This window comes from Heliconius melpomene, chromosome 2, assembly GCF_056956725.1.
Source record: "Heliconius melpomene rosina isolate 202511_hmr_F chromosome 2, ASM5695672v1, whole genome shotgun sequence".
NCBI classification, from domain to species: Eukaryota; Metazoa; Arthropoda; class Insecta; order Lepidoptera; family Nymphalidae; genus Heliconius; species Heliconius melpomene.
The window spans coordinates 7,315,877-7,337,707 of record NC_140390.1 but is presented as its reverse complement, the minus strand read 5'-3'; the positions used below and the strand labels follow the sequence as shown (position 1 = coordinate 7,337,707).

At 33.6% G+C, this 21,831-nt stretch overlaps 1 protein-coding gene across 1 annotated transcript; it reads left to right on the top strand.

The window, feature by feature from the left end:
* On the top strand, window positions 1-17,535 carry LOC146540663 (fructose-bisphosphate aldolase-like). Its single transcript, XM_085202106.1, has 9 exons — window positions 1-155; window positions 321-436; window positions 2,175-2,266; window positions 8,637-8,808; window positions 9,060-9,263; window positions 11,800-11,915; window positions 13,720-13,819; window positions 14,252-14,451; window positions 17,399-17,535. The coding sequence occupies exons 2-9, from the start codon at window positions 325-327 to the stop codon at window positions 17,492-17,494; spliced, it is 1,092 nt and encodes a 363-aa protein (XP_085058232.1). The 5' UTR covers window positions 1-155; window positions 321-324; the 3' UTR covers window positions 17,495-17,535.
* Window positions 17,536-21,831: the final 4,296 nt, after the last annotated feature.

Below are 21,831 nucleotides of genomic sequence, written 5' to 3'. Positions count from 1 at the left end.
CAAGGCCCAACCCGACGTAAAAAACAAGTAATCTTTACAACAGTGGCTCAAAGTTATCGGCTTTATTATAAACATTTACTTATATATTATATTATTTTCTGTATTACATAATTAGTTGTGATTCCACTGGCAAGAAACATCAAACTTAAATTTATGTATGTATTTTTCTTTTATTATTTAATTTAAATTAGTGTGACAACATAATTATAGAGTGTGATAATATAGTTTGATTTTTTAATTATATCAACTTACAGTGAAAACTGAAGTGACCATAAAAGTGACCGAGTGTTTTAAAAAAAAATCTGTTCCCTTTATTTCAGTACAATGGCAACATTTTTTTCCTATCCCGATCAAAAATTGCAAGAAGAATTGAAGAAGACTGCTGAAGAGATCGTCGCTCCTGGAAAAGGGATTTTAGCTGTTGATGAAGCTAACGGTAATATTTACTTTGCTTAAACGATGCTATAGAACGCACGGCCTTTGAAGATAAAACGAATCCACCTTTCAGTTGTTCGGACCTTAGTGAACGGCTTTAATTAAGTTTAATTTATTTTAACTACTATAAATTACGAGAATTCATAGATTTACTACTAGACCACATGTATTCAGTTGTTCGGACCTTAGTGAACGGCTTTAATTAAGTTTCATTTATTTTAACTGCAAATTACTAGAATTTATAGATTTACTACTAGAATACATGTATAACTACTAAAATTTATTTAAATTAATTCATTCAAGTTTAATTTAACTTATCTTTAATGTAGACCAACAAGAACTCTATGAGTAGAATTCGGCGGAAAGTGGGCAATGGAATTGTCTTAATGGGAAACGGAGTGTCTTATCACTAGGTTCCCTCCGTCTATCCTGCTATGTGCGGGATAGTGTGAAGGTAGACAAAATTTTATTAAAATCTTATTAAAGATTCCAATGGTTACAGATAGCATTTTTTTTAAGGAACAACGTCATTATACTTGAAAAATTTTTAGACCTAACCCTGTAAGGCAGTTAAGTCTTCAGTGGTTATACATACTTACATAACTTACGAGATACTAATGAAAAATTAAAGTTAAATTTGTATACAATAAGTGTCGCCTATCTCTGAAAACCGAGTCTTTATCCAAATTTAATTTTTCACTGGAAATTGTGTATCAAATTGGGTTTTTAGATGCCACCTGATGATAATAACGGCCATTCCACTTTACTCCGAGGTCGAATATGATTGTACGTTATTGTATAATTATATATTTAAAGACCGGGAGGTGGTCAGGACCTAGTGGCATAAGCGTATCACTTGCGCGTGAACGCGTTTGGTCGTGGGATCAATTACCACTTGAGGAAATTATATATTTAATATTTTCATTTTCTTCGCTCTGGTAACAAGGCAAAGCGCGACTTTTAGTTCCGCCATTCAACACGCAATGCCTTGAAAAATTCGGTGGAAATTGAGGACGTAGTGTCTTAACACTAGGTTTCCTCTGCCTATCCTGCTATATGCGGGATTTCATAGTAGAGTACTATATGTGGCATACAGATCACTAATTTATAATTAATTACAAGTAGTACCTACACTAGCATTTTAAGTTTCATATAAATGACAAATCCAAATGGGTAATTAATAAACTTACGTACGACGCGTCATATTTTATTGCACAAGATTTCATTAATTCTTACCTACCTATGTTTGAAACTTTGAACTTAAACTCAAACTCAAAATTCTTATGAGTTGTAATAACCTATTTTTAATTTACAATGTCTTTTATTATTACTCATTTGTTGTGAATCACCAAATATGGAAAAATAAAAAAGTTATTTCTATCTATGTTTATGTCTGACTTCAGTGCTTGATATTTTAGACTAATTATTAAGTTGAGTCATATTTTGATTAGTACTAGCTTTGGTAAGGCAAAGCGTGGTGTTGAGTTCCGCACTCAACGCAATGCTTATAGAATTATAGAAAGTGTCCTAAAAGAAACGGAGTTTCTTAACGTTAGGTTCCCGCTTCCTACCATGCTATGTGCAGGATATAGCGTGAAACTAAAAAAAAACTATTATTACAATATTTATCAATGATATTAAGGTACAAATGTATTAAATGAAAAAAATAACGTTATATATTAAATGAAAAAAAATAACGATTTAAATATATAAGTTTAATTTTCTATTTGTGTTTTCAGAGGCTATTGGCAAACTTCTGGCTTCAGTAGGTTTACAGAATACAGAAAATAATAGGCGTAGATATCGAGAACTTCTTTTCACTAGTGACGATGTAAGTATAATCTATATATATAAAAGGACTTGTCCTCACTGACTGAGGTAAGACGCACGCACAGCCGTAACCGCTGTGCGTAGAAACGTGAAATTTGGACAAATGTTTACTTTCGTAATCTGGACATCCACTAAGAAGGGATTTTGAAAAATTTTAACCCTAAAAGGGTGAAATAGGGGTTGAAAGTTTGTATGGAAAAAAAATTAAATCAGCACCGATATTTATAAAATTTGAAATTTAGATTTTTAAAAGTATTCAATTGAACACGTGTTTCATCGTTTTCTAGAATTCTCTCCCTAAGGGTGCAAATAAGGGGTTGAAAGTTTGTATGGAAACATCTTTAAAACGTCACCGATTGTTATAAAATTTGAAATTTTTACTCTTAAAAATATTTAATTGAACATGTGTTTCATGGTTCTTTAGAATTTACCCCCTAAGGGTGCAAATAAGGGGTTGAAAGTTTGTATGGAAAAATCTTTAAAACGCCACCGATTATTATAAAATTTGAAATTTCGGCTCAAAAAAATATTTAATTGAACATGTGTTTCATGGTTTTTTCGAACTCACCCCCTAAATACGCAAGCAAAGCTGCGCGCGTCCGCTAGTAAGAATATAATAAGGAAAGTAGGCGTTAAGTCGTATTAAGATATAAGAAGAGAAGAGAAGGCTTTCGTGGTGCAGAAGGACTGCGTTTAACCGTGAACGCGACGGTTGTGAGTTCGATACCTACTCGGGGGAGTGAATTATTGAATATTTTCTCGATCTCGTTACAAGACAAAGCTCGGTGTTGAGTTCTGCCACTCAGCACGCAGTCTCTCGAAATTTGTGTAGAAAATAGGGGACGGAGTGTATTAGCATTACGTTCTCTATTTATCCTGCTTTGCGGAATTTAGCGTGGACTCCTTTTTTTTTCTAAAAGGAGAATGTTCTGTATTCGTTAACTATTTTGTCCGTTGATTTCTCCGTTATTTGTAGACTGATTTCTCTATTTTGGCAAAAATTAAAGATAAATTGCTTTTTTACTGCAAAAACTGCAAGAAATATTGTATATTTCATTTCCTCGAGTGGGAATCGAACCCAACAATCTTTTGCGTTTACAATCATTCGCTCGTGTCCACGACTAGGTACGACTCCCCATCGGATTACCTACATCGACATGATTAATGTGATGTAATATATGCTATAGCTTTCCTTTATAAATAGACTATAATATAAAACAAAAAGCATTTAACATTTTTAACCAGTAATTCCTGAGATTACAGCAACGAAGCAAACACATCCGCTGTATAAAATTAATATAGACATCTACTAAGAAACACGTACTATACTCATATACATATTATATATTTGGTAAAACACCCTTTGAATATAATTAAAGAGGAGGGTGAAAGATTTAATTAATTAAACACTGTAAATTTGTCATCTGGGAACGAGAAATAAATCTTGCAATGCTGGGGCTTAAGAGAATACCAGCTTTAACTTTAATTAAGTGAAATTTGGAATTAAAAAGTATTTTAGCTTTAGGTTCATTAACTATGTAACCCTTTTTGTCACGGACATGTCTCTATAAAGTTTTAGGCCTCCATAAAGCTGTATTAGTTTTAATATTATTATTGAAATGAATAATAAATATTTACATATAAATATAAATACGTTTTATATAGGTTGATGTTGTTCTTCTGTGTATCTTGCATATACGAGGAAATGAAAATTATTAATTTTCTAGAGTGAAAATCGGAACGACAACCGTAATGTTTACCGTCCAAGTCTTTGTCACTCTAACACCTAGCTATAAATACTTTATAATTTTTATGTTATTTAAATTTTGTAATAATTTTCTTATAAATCGTTTGTATTGCGATTTTGTTTTTTTTAATACAATATTTAGATTATAAATTAAATTAATTGTATGGTTTAAGAAATTATCTTTTAATAATCGTTTTCCCAAATATTATTTTTATGGTATTATCGATATCTTTGTTTTGTTTGTATTGTACCAATATGACAAGAGGAAACATTTAAAATATTAAATAATATTTACTAGCATTCCACAAATGTCCTACCATGAATTTCCTCCATACATATTTCTGGGAAGCGAATATAGAAGTACTGTGTCATTAGAATTTTTCAAAAAAACTTATATCTATGTAAAAATACCATGATTCAAAAGGCTATGTCTATTTTCCTTTTTCCGGTGTGACTAAAGCGGATACGCTGTTTCCCACTATCCATTAATAACAAAACTAAATTAGGCTAAAAATGTAGATCAAAGTCATATCATGATGATAGAGATGGGTAAAGACATTTATTTCCAAACAATGGGCTATGACGTCGTGGTGCAACGTGTGAGACGAGGGCTGTGGATTCGATCCCCACTCGGGAGAATGAATTATTATTTATTAATATTTTCATTTCTGCACTCTGGCACCAAGGCAAAAGCCCGGCGTTGAGATCCGCCACTGAACAAGCATATTAATGCCTCGAGAAATTCGATGGAATGTGGGGAACGGAGTGTCTTAACATTATGTTCCTTCTGCCTACTGATTTTGCTATAAATGTATTATTTAAATTTCTAGATTTTAAGTAAATGAAAGCAATTAACATGGTTTACTTATACTAGCATCATCAATAAAATAGATAGATGGATACGTTTCATTTGAACTACGATGAACGACCATTCTGTGAGGGAACCAATTTGTATTGAATCTGACCCAGTTGCTGGGGTTCGCAGGTTTTTGATTGATGTTTTGTCCATAGAGAGGTAGTTACATATTAGTATTGGTAAAGCGAAATAGTGAAGGTATATTGTATGTAGGTATTATAATATACAGGGTGTCCCAGGAGTCAACGATAAACGGTCATCCCCTAAGTTGGAAAAGTTCAGGTACCTTGGATCCGTCTGAAGGCATCGATCACGATCTCTATAAGACGGATAAGAGTTTGGACGGTATCATGCGATCACAGTCCACACCAGTGACCTCCCTAAACTAAACACTTAGCCCAGGCAACGCTTATCCGACTTAGGGGCTGGCCCAGGACTTATAAGAACAGTGCTCGAGTCCGGGCTCTCGCAGGCCATATACTCGGTGTTTGACACGTTGCCAATATGCATTTCATTCATGGATAATGGTTATGTAACGCAAATGCTGCAGCTAGAATGTATCGGAAAAGATACCAAAAAGCTGAACGTCATCCCGATTATCGTGTATTTCGATTTTTCTCTCTTCAACAAAGAAGTAATCCAGCAAGTGTCGTACCATTTCGGAATCCAGATTAAATGCGCCAACTTTTAAAGTTACTTGCAAAAATAGTGTAGTACATTTTTTTTATAGCACAGTCGGTTAAAGTTGGGTGTAGTAAATATTTTGAATTTAATGTTTGGCAAAAACACCACATTTTATTGAAAATTGATGCAGGTATGTTTAAATCTTAAACTGTAATTCACAGAAGGGTTACTCATGATTACATTACAGAAAAAAAAATGAAGAAAGAGTAATATTTGTAGTCCTGGGACTTGAAAAACCATCTAAGGGTGTCGGTTTTTGCGATATTTTTTAAAATCAATGTAATATGAAAAATACACGACAAAATTTTTTTTTTTGTATTTTTCTAATAACTGTCACGGCTTGGTCTATCACCTGGTTTCGTTTTATCGTTGACTCCTGGGACAACCTGTATATGTACTAGGGGCCCGCTCGCGGTTTCACCCGCGTGAACTATGTTATTATTAATTTCTGTCTTCATGACTACGTCCTAGCGACGTCTATGCAAAATTTGAGACTCCTAGCATTTGTAGTAATGAAGTTTCATACAAACTTTCGACCCCAAAAACAACCCCTTAGAAGTTGAATATTGCAAATTCCCATCTTAGCGAGCACCTACGTCCTATAAGTAACTCCTATGCAAAATTTGAGATTCCTAGCACTTGTAGTTTCTGAGATTTCGTGATGAGTGAGTGACCTTTCGATTTTATATATATATAGAAGACTAGTGGGCCCGTGATGCGGCTACGCCCGCTTGAACTATACGATTATTTATTAAATATATTTATGAAATTATTTTCGGTTTTCAATAGAATTTGTAACAAAATATAAGCCTAAATAATTAAAATAAGTTTAAAAAGACTAATAAGTGGAGATCTATTATTAGAAAAAATATCTGAGTAACCGAAATGAACAAACAAAAGAAGTAAAAGTAACTAAAAGAAATTCTTAATATTAGAAAAAGTACCTAAAGTTTGGCGTGCGCGCGTACTAAACATTTTTCAATATTAAATAATTAATAATTTTTGCGAATAATATTAAATTAAATCCTAAATGATTAAAATTACGATATTTTAAGTGTATAACATCGGTATAGATAACCGAACTGAGATAAATTAATTATAAGCAGATAAATATATAAAGATAAATTAATTATAAATAATTAAATAATAATTAACAGTCATTCGAAAATATATAAAAATTTACAAAACCATCAAAGTCATACTATGCCCGTAGGCTAGGTCATTTGGAATCAGTGACATCTCCTTAATTATTTATTAGAATGTTATACAGTAAACTATAATTTCAATCAAGATGAAATGCTAAAAGTGACTATTATATTTATTTTCATAAGGATGAATATCAAATTATAGAAATCATCTAATTATTGTTAATGAATACAAATCTATATCTATAGTATATATCAACGCGAACTTTTTTAAACAATATTTAAGGGACAATATTTATGTAGAATATTGTTTTTGTGTCTCATAAGGTTGAGTCGGCGCGCGCTATGTACGCGTTAAGCAAACTCATTTTGGGTGACGTTTTCTAACAACAGACTTTGCAAATCGTTGCTTAGCAACGGTGGTTGTTATAAACATGGCGGAATAAATTTCATGTCAAATTAATAATTATTTTAATATATTAATATATATTGACAATATTACAAATATAAGAAAAAAAAGTATCCTATGTTCATCCCGGTACCCTCATGTGTCTCTATATGAATATTTTATCACAATTAAATTAGCGGTTTGGCCCTGATTGCGTAAAGGACAGACAGACAGACAGAGTTACTTTCGAATTTATAATATAGGTATGGATAATATATTTATAGTATAATAGGTTTATGTTTTCATACTAAATATGAGATAGGAGATGATTAGGTAGTTTTTATTTGTTACTATTGGAGCCGAACGAACTATACGATCGCTTAGCGACGGTTGTTATTAACATGGCGGAATAAATTGCATGTCATATTAATAAGTATTTTAATATATTGGTATATATCGATAATATCTACAATTATGAGTAAAAAAAAGTATCCTATGTTCGTCCCGAGACCCTCAAGTATCTCTATATGAGTATTTTATCACAGTTGAATTAGCGGTTTGGACCTGATTGCGTAAAAGACAGACAGACAGACAGAGTTACTTTCGAATTTATAATATAGGAGGTTATAGGATATTCGTGATTTTGAAAATGCATGGAAATAATGTTAAATATTATATTAAATCATATTTATTTACTGCCCGTTTATTAATAAGATTAATAGGTATAATATTTTTGTAATTTCGTTTCTCAATATGAATAAATATCTTTAAACATAAATATTTCATCATAATGAAAGAAGCATAAGCGATGATTGTTGGCCCGATTCGCACTCGGGAATGAAATAGCAGTGTAATTATAATAAAGTGTATTAAACACTTTTTATTGAATATTTTAATTTCCTTGCTCTGATAACGAACCAAATCGCGGCGTTGAGTACCACCACGTAGCACGCAAACGGATTTTAATGGTAACAGAGTGTATAGGTCCCCAGGTTCCTTCAGAATATGCTGCAATAAGCGGGGTAAGGATAGATAAGCCTAAATCAATATATCTATGTATAAACTTACATATGAATTTTATATACCTACATACATCTTATAAATGCGCTAAGCTTAATTGTTCTATTAAATAATATTTAATTGTAATATGTTTCCTTGTATAAGTGCGTCAAATGCGTGCGTTTTACTTGAGATATTGTTTTGTTACGAAACATACCATATAAGGTAGTATTAAGGATTTTACGTCTCTTCATAATATTTACAATTGCCTTGATAATTCACAAACATTTTAATTATAAATTTAAAATATAAAAATATTTACTTTAAATCATCTTATTACAGCAAACTTGCCTAAAAAAGTAATAAAAATAAATACCATAAAAAAGTCAAAAGTAAAGGCAACATTGAGTTGGCAACAAAGTATGGAACGGCACTGCATTAATGGGAAGACTATCTTAACACTAGGTTCCCAGGTTCCCTCTGCCTATCCTGATATATGTGCGGGATACACCTTGAAGGTGATAAAAACATAATAGATATTTTATATTACAGGTCTCAAAAAATATATCGGCAGTTATCCTTTTCGATGAAACGGTCTATCAAAAAACTGATGATGGAATTCGCTTTGTCGATATATTGAAGAAGAAAAATATTATACCCGGTATTAAAGTAGACAGGGACGTTGTACCCTTGTTTTTATCCGAAGGCGAATTTACAACTCAAGGTATTTTATTATATTATAGAAAAATATTGTTGCTTAGAATATCGCTTGAGGCTAGTTGTGTTGTACAGGTTTAGGGTTCGATTCCCACTATTATTTTAATTTCTATGTTCTGGTAACGAGGAAAAAACACGGCGTTGAGTACCGCTCCTTACACACATACAATGCCTCTAGAATTCGGTAAAAGTGGAGAGTGGAGTATCTTAACTCTATGCTTCATCCATCTACCCTGCTTCATGAGGAAATAATTACAGGACTTGACGACTTAGCGGTAAGATGTGCGGAATACAAAAAGCAAGGATGCAGATTCGCAAAATGGCGGTGCCCTTTGAAAATTGGACAAAATACACCATCAGTACAAGCTATACAGGATACGGCTAACGTTTTAGCCAGATACGCATCTATATGTCAAAGCCAAGGCTTGGTGCCGATAGTGGAACCTGACGTTCTTTTAGATGGTAAGTTTGTTTTTCTTTTAATTTCACATTGTACAAGTATTTTCATTTGTATACAGTTGTGTAAATAATTTAGTGAAATATCACGCATTTAACGACATGAGGAGAAAACATAATATACATTTTTTAACTAAAACATATATAATGGAAAAGTGAGCGGTAAGAGAGGTAGGGGGAGAACTCGGTTGACCTTCGAAAACACAGTATCAAAGATACTGGAGGAAGGTCACGTAAAAACCATGAGGATTCCCCGGAGGGCATGTATGAAGAGGTTGATGACAGTGGACGAGGAGAAGGAGGTATGTAGAGACCGTAGCGTTTGGCGCTCTGTTCTCTCTGACTACCCCGCTAGGGATAAACCGTGAAGGATACATACCTTCACGTTTGGAACTAAAACTTACTAAAATGATAGGAATATTTCATATTTTTCTATTATTTTATAAAAACTCAGTATTGGCTAGTGGAATCGAAAGCCATATTTTAGTAACAATATATCAGATATAGCCTATATGTGATTATATCTAGATATACCGTTAACTAAGATATGAACCTAGAATCATCGATTTTTAAGATACTAAACGCTACGCGCTACGGTGCTCGTAGCATTTTTATTTTATTCCCATTATATTTTACTGTCAAATTATCATACTTTCGAAGTTTACTTTCCCGTTAAATTGGGGAATGTTATGCTTAAAAAAATATTCTAATTTTGCGAAGTTTTCCTTTTCATTTTTAGGGATTCGTATTCAATAGGGATTATCGAAGAATATTAGGTACCTAATAGCCTCCTTCTTGACCCGATTTCCTGTGAAGTATATAAAATAACTAGTTATTTATTATTATTTATTAAAGTAAAATTCCAATTAATTATATGACTATTTTGACGTAACATAGTATACATAGAATAAATATAATTTAAATGGTTATTGTGGTGTTCTAACAATTGTAAACGTATGTAGAGAGCATATATGGATAATACTCGTATGTCAATTAATCTTAAAGTTATTGTTATTAACAGTACGTTATGATTCATTCCGCAAATGGTAAGGTAGACAGAGGGAACCCTAGTATCAGGACACTATATTCCCCATTTTCATCCGAATTCTGAAGCCATTGCTTGTTGAGTTGTGGAACTTAATGCTGCGCCTGGTCTCGACACTAAAGCGGAAAAATGAAAATATGAATTTAAATAAATATTTGATTTCCTCGAGTGGGTATTGAACCCACAACCAGTAGTGTTTACAGTCTCTTGCACCACGACTGGCCTCAAGAATTAATACTTCGGAACCTTTACTGTACAAATGTTAAACTGTACTCAACCTTATTTTTATGTATTTCTTTACTTTGATGAAATTTGTTCATATTTTTTCATGAATTTAATAAAATTATATTAATTTACTTGAATAACTTCCTGGTACGATGAAGGGTGGACATAAATTTATTAGGCTATACAATCCTATTGTTAGATATTTTTAACAATGCTTCAAAGGCTACCAAAATTGATTAAAAATACCTCGAGGCCTTCAGTTTTATATTCTTTATTTTTCCCTCTTTTTTAGTACAGCATAAATATTCTAAAGTTCCTATTGTGAAACGTGGCCTTTGTAGTAGCCGTAATATTGTTGTTCTTTTGAGGTTAGAGGAAGAACACAGTTTATTTGAATTAGGTAAAATGTTTCAGTAATTTTAGTAAAAAACTAAATATTTTTCAATTATTTATTTTAAATTTAAATCGTGAACGTACATACTTCTACTTTTCTCGCTCTGGTAACAAGGCAAAGAACGGCGTTAAATTCCGTTACTTAACACAAAATGCCTCTAAAATTCACCAGGAAGTGGACAACGGCAGTGCTTTAATTGGATCGTTGGTGCACATTAGGTTCCCAAGGTCCCCCTGCCTATCCTGCTATGTAGGATACTTTAATTTATATAAATTAGAGATTTATAATTGTAGGCCGTGGATTATTATTATCTTTTAAATATCTCCACTTAAGCTTTCGCCTCTTATAACGTCAAACGGCAATGGGAATGCCGTTGTCAAATTATCGCGTCATTAAGTCGTAGTTAAACCACGTTAAATGTACATACTACGATAATTAAGGTAATTTCCCTCTAATGTTGCTTGAGTAAGTGAGATTGGGAAGAAGATATTTTAATATTTAATTTATTTTCATTTTCTTAGTTTGATAATGGAGATATTGTTGACTTTTATTTCAAAATTATTTCTCAATACAATATCCTCGGCCAACATATCATGGCCGCGTGAAGTTATTCTTTCTGAACTTTTACACGGGAAGAAAAGTAAAAAAAAACCTACTTAATATAAATATGCTGGAGTTACATGACTATACAAAATAAATACCTACATCCTATTATATACAAAGAGCGGAGTTGAATTCCGCTACTCAACACGAAATGCCTTCAGAATTCTGTGGAATATAGAGAACATAGTGTCTTAACACTACATTCCCTCTGCTTACCCTGCTATCTACGGGATACTACGTAAAGCTAAAAAAAATAATTATTCATGTAATTTCAGGCGACCATGACATAGAGAGAACTCAGAAGGTTACTGAGGTAGTCTTAGCTGCTGTTTATAAGGCGCTGAACGATCACCACGTGTTTCTGGAAGGCACGTTGTTGAAACCTAATATGGTAAATATTATTTTCACTTACAAAGCTTTACGCTGTATCCCGCATGTAGCAGGTTAGGCTGCAAATTCTAGCATTGCGTGTTGAGTTAGTAGGGGCGGCGAAGAGGGGACTTTGTGGAGTCATTCGAGCGCATCAGATTAAGATACTGGGGATTCCTTGTACTCGGTTACGTACTTCCACCAAATATGAGCTTCCTATGTATGGCCGCGCGTCTAGGATAAAGGATCAGATTAGTAAAAAAAAATTGATCATCGGACATTCTCGAGCGCGTCAGATTAAGATAGGGTAAGTTAGTTACATGCTAAATCGTGTATATTCCACTAATCTGACAATTTGAGAGTGACGCAAAGGAGGGAGAGGGCTCCAAAGTTGTAAAAAAAAAACGTTATCTGGAATCATTCAAGGATTACGAAAAACATATAATCTGACAAATTCCACAAACCGAAGTAATAGAAATTGATTGATAAAGTTTAATATACCTAAGAATTACATATATTCCTCTCACCGTATTTCTATTCCTATCGCACTCTTTTTTTATTTATTGGTCCCTAACTCATCAATGAAGATGATAAATTAAAAAAAATACTTGAAAAAAAATAATTTTTTTGTACTTTTTTTTTATAAATACAAGTATTCTATTTCAAACATACATTCTTTTAGTTACATTCTATTTCTTGAGCTTTTCTATTGATTGCGTTCAATGAATAAAAAAATTGAGGCCAGTCGTGGCGCAGTGGCACAAAGTGTGACAGTAAAACAGACTGGTTGTGGGTTCAATCTCCATTCCAGGAGATGAAATATTTATTAAAATGTATATTTCCATTTCTTCGCTCTGGTGTCGAGGCAAAACAGTGACGTTAAGTGCTGCTACTCAACACTCAATGCCTTCAAAATTTGGCAGAAAGTGGGGAACAGAGTGTCTTAACCTTAGGTTCCCTCTGCCTACCCTGCTGTGTGCGGGATACATCGTAAAGCTGACTTGTTTCTTGTATTGGTTTAAAAAAATATTAATAATTGTCAGATTAAGCAAGTCCCTTCAGATAATCATCTGATTTTGAGATATCACGTCTAGGGCATGAAGATGAACCATATATATCTTAATCTGACGCGCTCGAGTATTTCAAGATGACGATTTTTTTTTGCATTTTCAAACAACGATTACGAGCTTGCGTCACATCCAAATCGTTAGATTATTACATAAGAGCTTTTTTTTAGGTTCACTTAACACCCCCTTAGAAAATCTGACGCGCTCGATAATATTTTTTTTTTTGCCATTTTTAACTCTTACGTACGACCACCTCCACCACGGAAACTGTCAGATTAACATATTTTCATGCTTAAGAAGACGTAGGCAATTGATGATATCAATATCTGACGCGCTCGAGTATGTCCATGGAACAGTTTTTTTTTACATTTTTGAAAATCTATAACCCCTCAACCCACCGGTAAAACGAAATTTTTTATATGACATTTTTTTCTTGTTATCATCTAAGCTTCGCAACCCAATAGGTCTCCATGACGCTCGAGTGACTCCACAGTTTGCTGCTTCGCCTCCCTAACTAAGTGGCGAAACTCGACGCCGCGCTGTGCCTCGATATCAGAGCGAAGATTGAATGAACATTTCAAACATTTCATTTCTTTGAGTGGGAATCGAATCCACAACCTATACTTAGTAACCTAGGTTCCCTCTGCCTACTAAACACTAAAAAACTATGTGCGAGATACGACAATCGAACCCATAACTATCGTATTTCACTCAAGCCATCTATTTATTTGGATTAATAACTATATTTTTCCAATTTAGGTGACACCTGGTCAACAATGCCCTACGCGTAGTAGTACAAAGGAAATAGCACTGGCAACTGTCACTGCTTTCCTAAGGACTGTACCTGCTGCTGTTCCAGGTATTATTTTAAATATTAATTGTATACTATGTTAATTCTTAATTGTATTGAAAGGAAGTAACTCATAATAGTATTGAAATATATGTATATATCTAGTTATTTATACAATCAATTATTAAGAAATTTAATGTAAAGTATTTTTTTTATTAATAACAATGAAAATACCATAAAATATTTCACAGCGGTGTTATCCAAGTTTCTTAAAATTAAACATATCTTTATCAGTATAGAACTTTTACTAATATTACTTGAAACGTGAGCTTAACGAACTTACGTAAACCTTCTATGAAGTTAAAGACTTACAACTTCATAATTCAATATTGTAAAGTTTCCTTTGAAGTTATTTTCTTTTAACAATTTTAACACTAGTATTACACCCTCGACTTCCTTATCCTTATCCTATATTTTTATCCTTTTATATTTATTTATTAGGTATCGCATTCCTTTCTGGAGGTCAATCAGAAGAAGAGGCAACCTTGAACTTAAACGCTATAAACCAAACCACTATAAAAACACCATGGGCCCTTACATTTAGCTACGGCAGGGCCCTTCAAGCGTCTGTATGGAAGGTCTGGAACCGAAAAGATGAAAATGTATTGAAAGCTCAACAGGAATTGTTGAAGAGAGCTAAGGTAATAATATTTCATATTTTGACGATTTTATGAAAAAACATATAGCTTGAAAAAGCGCGACCCGCTCGCGGTTTCGCCCGCTTGAAGTACAAACTTATTAACTTACTAATCGGAATCATTTTCGTATTCTAACAACATTGTAATTTTAAGAACAATATCCATACATTGAAGACGAAAGTTTCAGCCAATTCTATTGTTTACAGCTATTTAGAACGCGCTTAAGCCCTTCCGCCACGAAGATCTTCTCATAAAATTTTTAAATAATAATCATCTAATTCATTCATCATCATCATCATCATCAACAGCCATCTTTTGTCCACTGCTGGACATAGGCCTTCCCCAATTCTCGCCATCACACTCGATCTTCAGCTAATTCATTATTAAAGAGATATTTAAGATAAATAAAATGAAGCCAATTGACATAATCTATATATATAAAAGGACTTGTCCTCACTGACTGGGGTAAGACGCACGCACAGCCGTAACCGCTGTGCGTAGAAACGTTAAATTTAGACAGATGTTTACTTTCGTAATCTGGACATCCACTAAGAAGAGATTTTGAAAAATTTTAACCCTAAAGGGGTGAAATAGGGGTTGAAAGTTAGTATGGCAAAAAATTTAAATCGGCACCGATTTTTATAAAATTTGAAATTTAGATTTTTAAAAGTATTTAATTGAACACGTGTTTCATCGTTTTCTAGAATTTTCCCCCTAAGGGTGCAAATAAGGGGCTGAAAGTTTGTATGGAAAAATATTTAAATGGCCACCGATTTTTATAAAATTTGAAATTTAGATTTTTAAAAGTATTTAATTGAACACATGTTTCATGGTTTTCTAGAATTCACCCCTAAGGGTCCAAATACGCAAGCGAAGCTGGGCGCGCCCACTAGTAAATAATAATTCTTCTTTAGCACATATTTAAAATTCTTCTTTTCAATTTCTTCTTTATATATCTTTTATATTTCACAGATAGTCGGTAAACTAGTAAAATGTTATTCCATTTTCTATTTGACATTGAGTGACATTGTGTACTGAGGGTTAAATCCAAAATTGCTGGACCGACCACATCGGAATAGCGTTGATCGTTCTGGTCAGATGAAATATAGCATTTTGTTTAAATCTATAAAGTTAAAATACTTTTTCGCTTTTTTTATCTTGTTTAAATGTACAAAGTGTAAAATACTTTTTTGGTTTTTCTCTGTAGATAGAGGGAACCTGGGAACCTAAGACACTCCGTTTCCATTAAGACACTTTCATTGACAAGAGTAGTTTGAAAACAATCAGTGTCTTCCTATACATTTGTTATTTTTTATGTTAAAACATGTACCACACCATCGAATTAAAAAAAGGTTACTTAGTTTCTAAGATATGTTAACTTTTTTTTTATATCTAACCACATTTGAAAATTGCGTGCTGAATGATGTCATCCAAGGGAATCCCTGGAACAGGATTTCAGTCCAGTTAAACTCTATAGACGTGACATTATTTCATAAATGAATCAGTATTTTAGTTACAAGTAGTAATTCCCGCGTATACCTAATTAGGTAGACAAAGAGAACCCAGTGTTAGGACACTCAGTTCCCCACTTTCCTCCCAATTTCTGAGAAGAATCATCAGCTGTATTCCGTACACAGCTTGGGTAGGCAGAGGGAACCTAGAGTTAAAACACTCCGTTGCCCACTTACCCCTGAATTTTGGAGGTATTGTGTGAAACTCAACGCCGCACTTTGCTACGATACGATACACACACACTAAAAGGAAATATCAAATATTTCATTTTCCTCGAGCGGGAATCGAAGCCACAACCTGTCTCGTTTACATACACTTTTTGTGTCCCTGCATCACGACTGGCCTCATACATATATAGGTGTTATATTAATTCATATTAAACATACATTTAATATCTTTTATCTTATCGAAAATCATAATAGCAAATGTATAAACAACAAATAACAATACAAACAAGTAATAACAGTGGACAATGCTTATTTAACCAGTAACGAGTTTTGTTTGAAACTCCTAATTGCTCGAGAACTTCGGTCTGATAAGAATGGTAGTTATAGCTTAGATTGAAATTCATTGAAATTTGTTTTGATTTATTTACTTTTGTTATTGTTTATTTTATATTTTTGGTAAAGTTTGAAAGTGCGGCAAGGCGTAGAGTTCTGCCACTCAACACGTAATGCCTCCAGAATTCAGCAGAAAGTGAGGAACTGTTACAGCGTGAAGCGTTGGATTTTTATATATTTTTTATATATGTGTTATCTATATATATAAAATCGAAAGGTCACTCACTCATCACGAAATCTCAGAAACTACGTGTGCTAGAAATCTCAAATTTTGCATAGGAGTTATTTATAGGACATAGGTGATCGCTAAGACGGGAATTTCCAATATTCGACTTCTAAGGGATGGTTTTTGGGGTCGAAAGTTTGTATGAAACTTCGTTACAACAAATGCTAGGAGTTTCAAATTTAGCATAGACGTCACTAAGACGTAGTGATGGAGACAGAAATTAATAATAACATAGTTCACGCGGGTGAAACCGCGAGCGGACCGCTAGTAATCTATATATATAAAAGGACTTGTCCTCACTGACTGAGGTAAGACGCACGCACAGCCGTAACCGCTGTGCGTAGAAACGTGAACTTTGGACAGATGTTTACTTTCGTAATCTGGACATCCACTAAGAAGGGATTTTGGAAAATTTTAACCCTAAAGGGACGAAATAGGGGTTGAAAGTTTGTATGAAAAAAATCTTAAATCGCCACCGACTTTTATAAAATTTGAAATTTAGACTCTTAAAAATATTTCATTGAACACATGTTTCATGGTTTATTAGAATTCACCCCTAAATACGTAAGCGAAGCTGCGCGCGTCCGCTAGTTATATTATAATTGTAATATAATATTCATATTATTTACATTAAATAATCATTTGTTTACAGGCGAACGGATTAGCTTCGCTTGGGAAATACGCAGAGGGTTCAATAGCATCGGCGGCCGGTGAGACATCCAACTACAGTAAAAACCACACTTACTAGAAACATGTTTAGTAAAAATAAACACGTTGTACTTACATTTATTTTTGTTTTTATGTTTATTTGTCCATAATATGTCATAATATACAAATATATTATTCATATTTTCTAAAATTATATTTAGTAGGTATGTATGTCATGCCATAAAGATTCCCCCATTAATTGTAAGCAAAGAAAGAAATACTTTAAATAACAACTTAAAAAAAATATATTTTTAAACAGAACACATTATTATTAGCTTACCTTATTACAAGCTAGGCAGTCCAAGGTTCCATCAGCCATCATCCAATTCCATCATCAGACCAGCTCGATGGTTCTATAATATTGTATTGTCACCTATTCTACATATAATTGTCAAGTTTTATGATGATACAACAATTAGAAGTGTGTGTAATTCAAATTCTTAGATTTTATTACATAGTTACAGTTTGACCTAATAAAAACGTGTTAATTAAAGGTTTTCTCCGGCTTCCCGCTCCGCTACAAGTGATGAATAATGCAGAAATAGTTATACTGCTTCACGCTGTTAGCGTAGCACGCATTACTGCGGTTTTGAAGGTATCCATATAGTATTAACTTGGAAATATTGTCGCAGGTTAGTTATTCTAAGGTTGAGTGCATGCATGGAAACTCCTCCGAAATAATAGTGCCAATTATTCAGATACCGTGGATGGTATTTGAGTTCATGACGTTGGCATGGCAGCAGGCAGCAGGTCAAACAGTTCCCCAAAACATTCCCCATTATAAATGCGATAAAGAACGTACCAATGGTCCAAGCTAATATTGGGGTGCACCAGCCCAGGGATGAAAACAGTACTTCGTATGAGGCCGAACCTGGCTTCTATACAGATTCAGGCGGTATTTTGACATAAAGAACCTGCTAAAAATCGACTAATAACATGACATCTTAATTATTTCATAACACCTATATATCTGAGTAATCGTTACCGGTATTTGAGGAAAATCCACCATGTGATGATACACGTGGTCTGCAGTTGACTCACGAGTGCCCTTTTTAAATGTTTTTGTTTCACAATGTCTGCACCTGCGAATTGCGGGGAAAATATGGGACGAAGTTCCATGTGTCATTACACGAGGCTCCTCAGTATCCTGAATGACGGAAATACCAGGAAAGAATGAAAAACAAAAACGTTAGGTGTACCTAAGTGCATTGGGTTTAAATTATTAAGAATTAACTTTAGTAGATATTTCAAATATTGGTTTTTTAAAGTGATTCCTTAGAAACCAACGATGTTTCTAATAGGAATAGTATAAACTTAAGGTGTATCCCGTACACATCAGGGTAGGCAGAGAGAATTTAGTGTTAAGACACTCCGTTCCCCACTTTACGCCCAATTCTAGAGGCATTGCGTGTTGAACTCAACGCCGCGATTTGTCTCGACACCAAATCAAAGAAATGAAAATATAAAATTAAATAAATATTTCATTTCCTCGAATGGGGATCGAACCCACGACCAGTCGATTTTGAAGCACACTTTGTCCCCCTACGCCACGACTGGATTAGTTTATTATTATATTTATTTTATTTTCATAAATATTCGACTTTAAAAAAAAGGGGATTTTTAATTGACAGAAGAACAAGGTGTTCCCCTAAAGTATGTAAATTGATGATACACCGATATTGTCATTAGAGGGATTGCCCTGTATTTTTTTACCTTAAGGAATTTTGTCGCTGAGGCCAGTTGTGGCGCAGGGGCGTGTGACTGTAAACGCAGGTTGTGGGTTCGATTTCCACTCAAGGAGATTATTAATATATATTGCTCGTAAGTTGAGTTCCGCCACCCAACATACAATGCTTGAATTTGGCGAACAATGGGGAATGGAATCTCTTAACATTAGGTTCCCTGACCCTCCCTGATGCAACGTGACGTTGAATAAAAAATCACTTTACCTTATAAATGGGTTATCCAATGCGATGACTTAATTCCATATTCATCTATTTTAGTTCATTCTATGGGAAATAATATTAATCATTAAGTCTATATTATGATTTATAAATAGAATAGAGTAAATATCTAGTCATATACAGTATAACAATATAGAACTTTATTTAATTACAATAGGAAATTTTCTATGTTTATTTTAGTAGGAAGATTTCTGGTATCTATTATCTATCTATATAAAATCGAAAAGTCACTCACTCATCACGAAATCTCAGGAACTACAAGTGCTAGGAATCTCAAATTTTTCATAGGAGTTATTTATAGGACGTAGGTGCTCGCTAAGACGGGAATTTGCAATATTCGACTTCTAAGGGGTTGTTTTTGAGGTTGAAAGTTTATATGAAACTTCGTTACTACAAATGCTAGGAGTCCCAAATTTTGCATGGACGTCACTTATAGGACGTAGGTACTCATGGAGACAGAAATGAATAATAAAGTAGTTCACGCGGGTGAAGCCGCGGGCGGACCGCTAGTACCTAATAAACGCACACGCTTTCGTCGAATTAAATTTGCAAGATGCGTTGATGTTTCTTTAGTTTCTTTTTTCAAGTACAATTTTTCTCATAAAATTGTAAAGACACTGTCTTCTGAAATCATCAGGATATCAGCTATATCATACAACTGTATCTCACCATGTTACAAAAAATATTTCGTGAATATTTCTATTTTTTTTTAAACACAACGGCCAATTTTGGGCGGCCACAGCTTTGAGCACCACAAGTGTTTGTATAACTGCGTCTAAATTCAGCATATAGTTTTCTAAAAAAGTTCTATATGAGTCTGCTTTGGTCCTATTAATGATTTTCTACGTTGTTTATTGTTATATTTGTTTCGTGAATTCCCTAGTATTCCTGTATTTATGAAAACAACAACAAAATATATATGACGTTTGTAATAAGTTATAAATAGTTCATAATCACGTCCATTCATGTTTATTGTAATTGTTGAGTATATTAAATGCAATTTAAACGGTCGCAGTAAGCAATGTGGTTATGTAAAGGGAAATACCCATATGTTAAGAAATTTAATTAGAAATTATAATATAAAAAATAACTAAAACACGTTTGGTTAGTATAACACAATATGTTAAGAGGAATCTCAGGAACCCAAACTAGGCGGGCAATATATTTATCAAAGGGCGTTTCAAGATTGCTTTAGCCACGTCTTGAAGAAAACCGGAAAACCTCTAATAAAAAGTGTCAAACTTAAGTTTGCGGACGTAAGCACTCATTTTGTATGAAAAGAACTACAATTGTAAGTTTGTAATATTTTTTTTCAATCAAACTTCTAAAAAGGAACAAATGACTGAAATGAACATATCTTCTTCTTTCTGGCATTAATCCCGGCTATTGCCAGGGTCCTTCCTACTTCCAACCTACTCCACTTTGCACGGTCTTTTGCGCGGTTCGGTGCGGTCACGGTTCACTGAAATGAACAAATGTCAAGACAAAACTGATTAGTCCAATCTTTATGGTTTTCCTAACGCCAGGGTATCGTCTCCCACTTTTTGGAACTGCACTACCATCAGATCAGCTCGATATTGTCACATTATTGTTTATCTACATGTGATTGCCATTATGAAATAATTAATTAAAAGTCTATGAAATTATCCTTTTTTAATATTATTACATTTATAGATGCATCTAGACTTTAAAAATATGTTGGGTACATTCATCTTAAATTTTTATTTTCACTTTATTTTTCTCTTCCAAACTTCCTAAACAAAAAAAGGATAGAAAGAAGATACACGTATATAAAAAATGGTATGCTTAAACTAAAGAGAAAAGTATGATGGTAATTTTATTATGATTACCATCTAGGAAAGCGTCACCTGACGCCGATCTTCACGTTCTTTGTACGTGACAACATTAAAAGCTACTTGGAGCATAATATTTTGCAGCTTTTATTTATTTAAACTTAGAATTTTGAATTTTAAATGTAAATTAGATATATGTAGCACAGAGATACAAGCGTGCGACTGGTTGGGAGTTCGATTCCCACACAAGGAAATTAAGTATTTATTATTTTTATTTACTCTAGAGTCTAGAGCTGAGAGGCGCAGTGGTACAACAGGTGCAATCGCGATGGTTGTGGGGTGGTGGGTCCCACTCTTGGGAATGAATTACTTAATATTTTCATTTCCTCGCTCTGCCACGAGGCAAACGCGGCGTTGTGTTCCGACACTCAACACGTCGTGAAATTTCGGCGAAAAGTAGCTAACGATGTATCTTAAGACTAGGTTCGTTCTTCTTAATAAAAAAAACATGTATTTGGATATTGTCCATATTATGTTAGGATATACGGTGAAATAAAATATATTATTTTAAAAGTTGGAATTAGTCAGTGTTGCACAATAATGGTAGGTAGAGCAAGGTA

Coding starts and splice junctions, on each gene's coding strand:
- LOC146540663 (XM_085202106.1), top strand. CDS start 325: ATGGCAACATTTTTTTCCTATCCCGATCAAAAATTGCAAGAAGAATTG. Junction 13,820..14,251: donor TGTACCTGCTGCTGTTCCAG/GTATTATTTTAA, acceptor TTTATTTATTAG/GTATCGCATTCCTTTCTGGA. Junction 14,452..17,398: donor AATTGTTGAAGAGAGCTAAG/GTAATAATATTT, acceptor ATTTGTTTACAG/GCGAACGGATTAGCTTCGCT.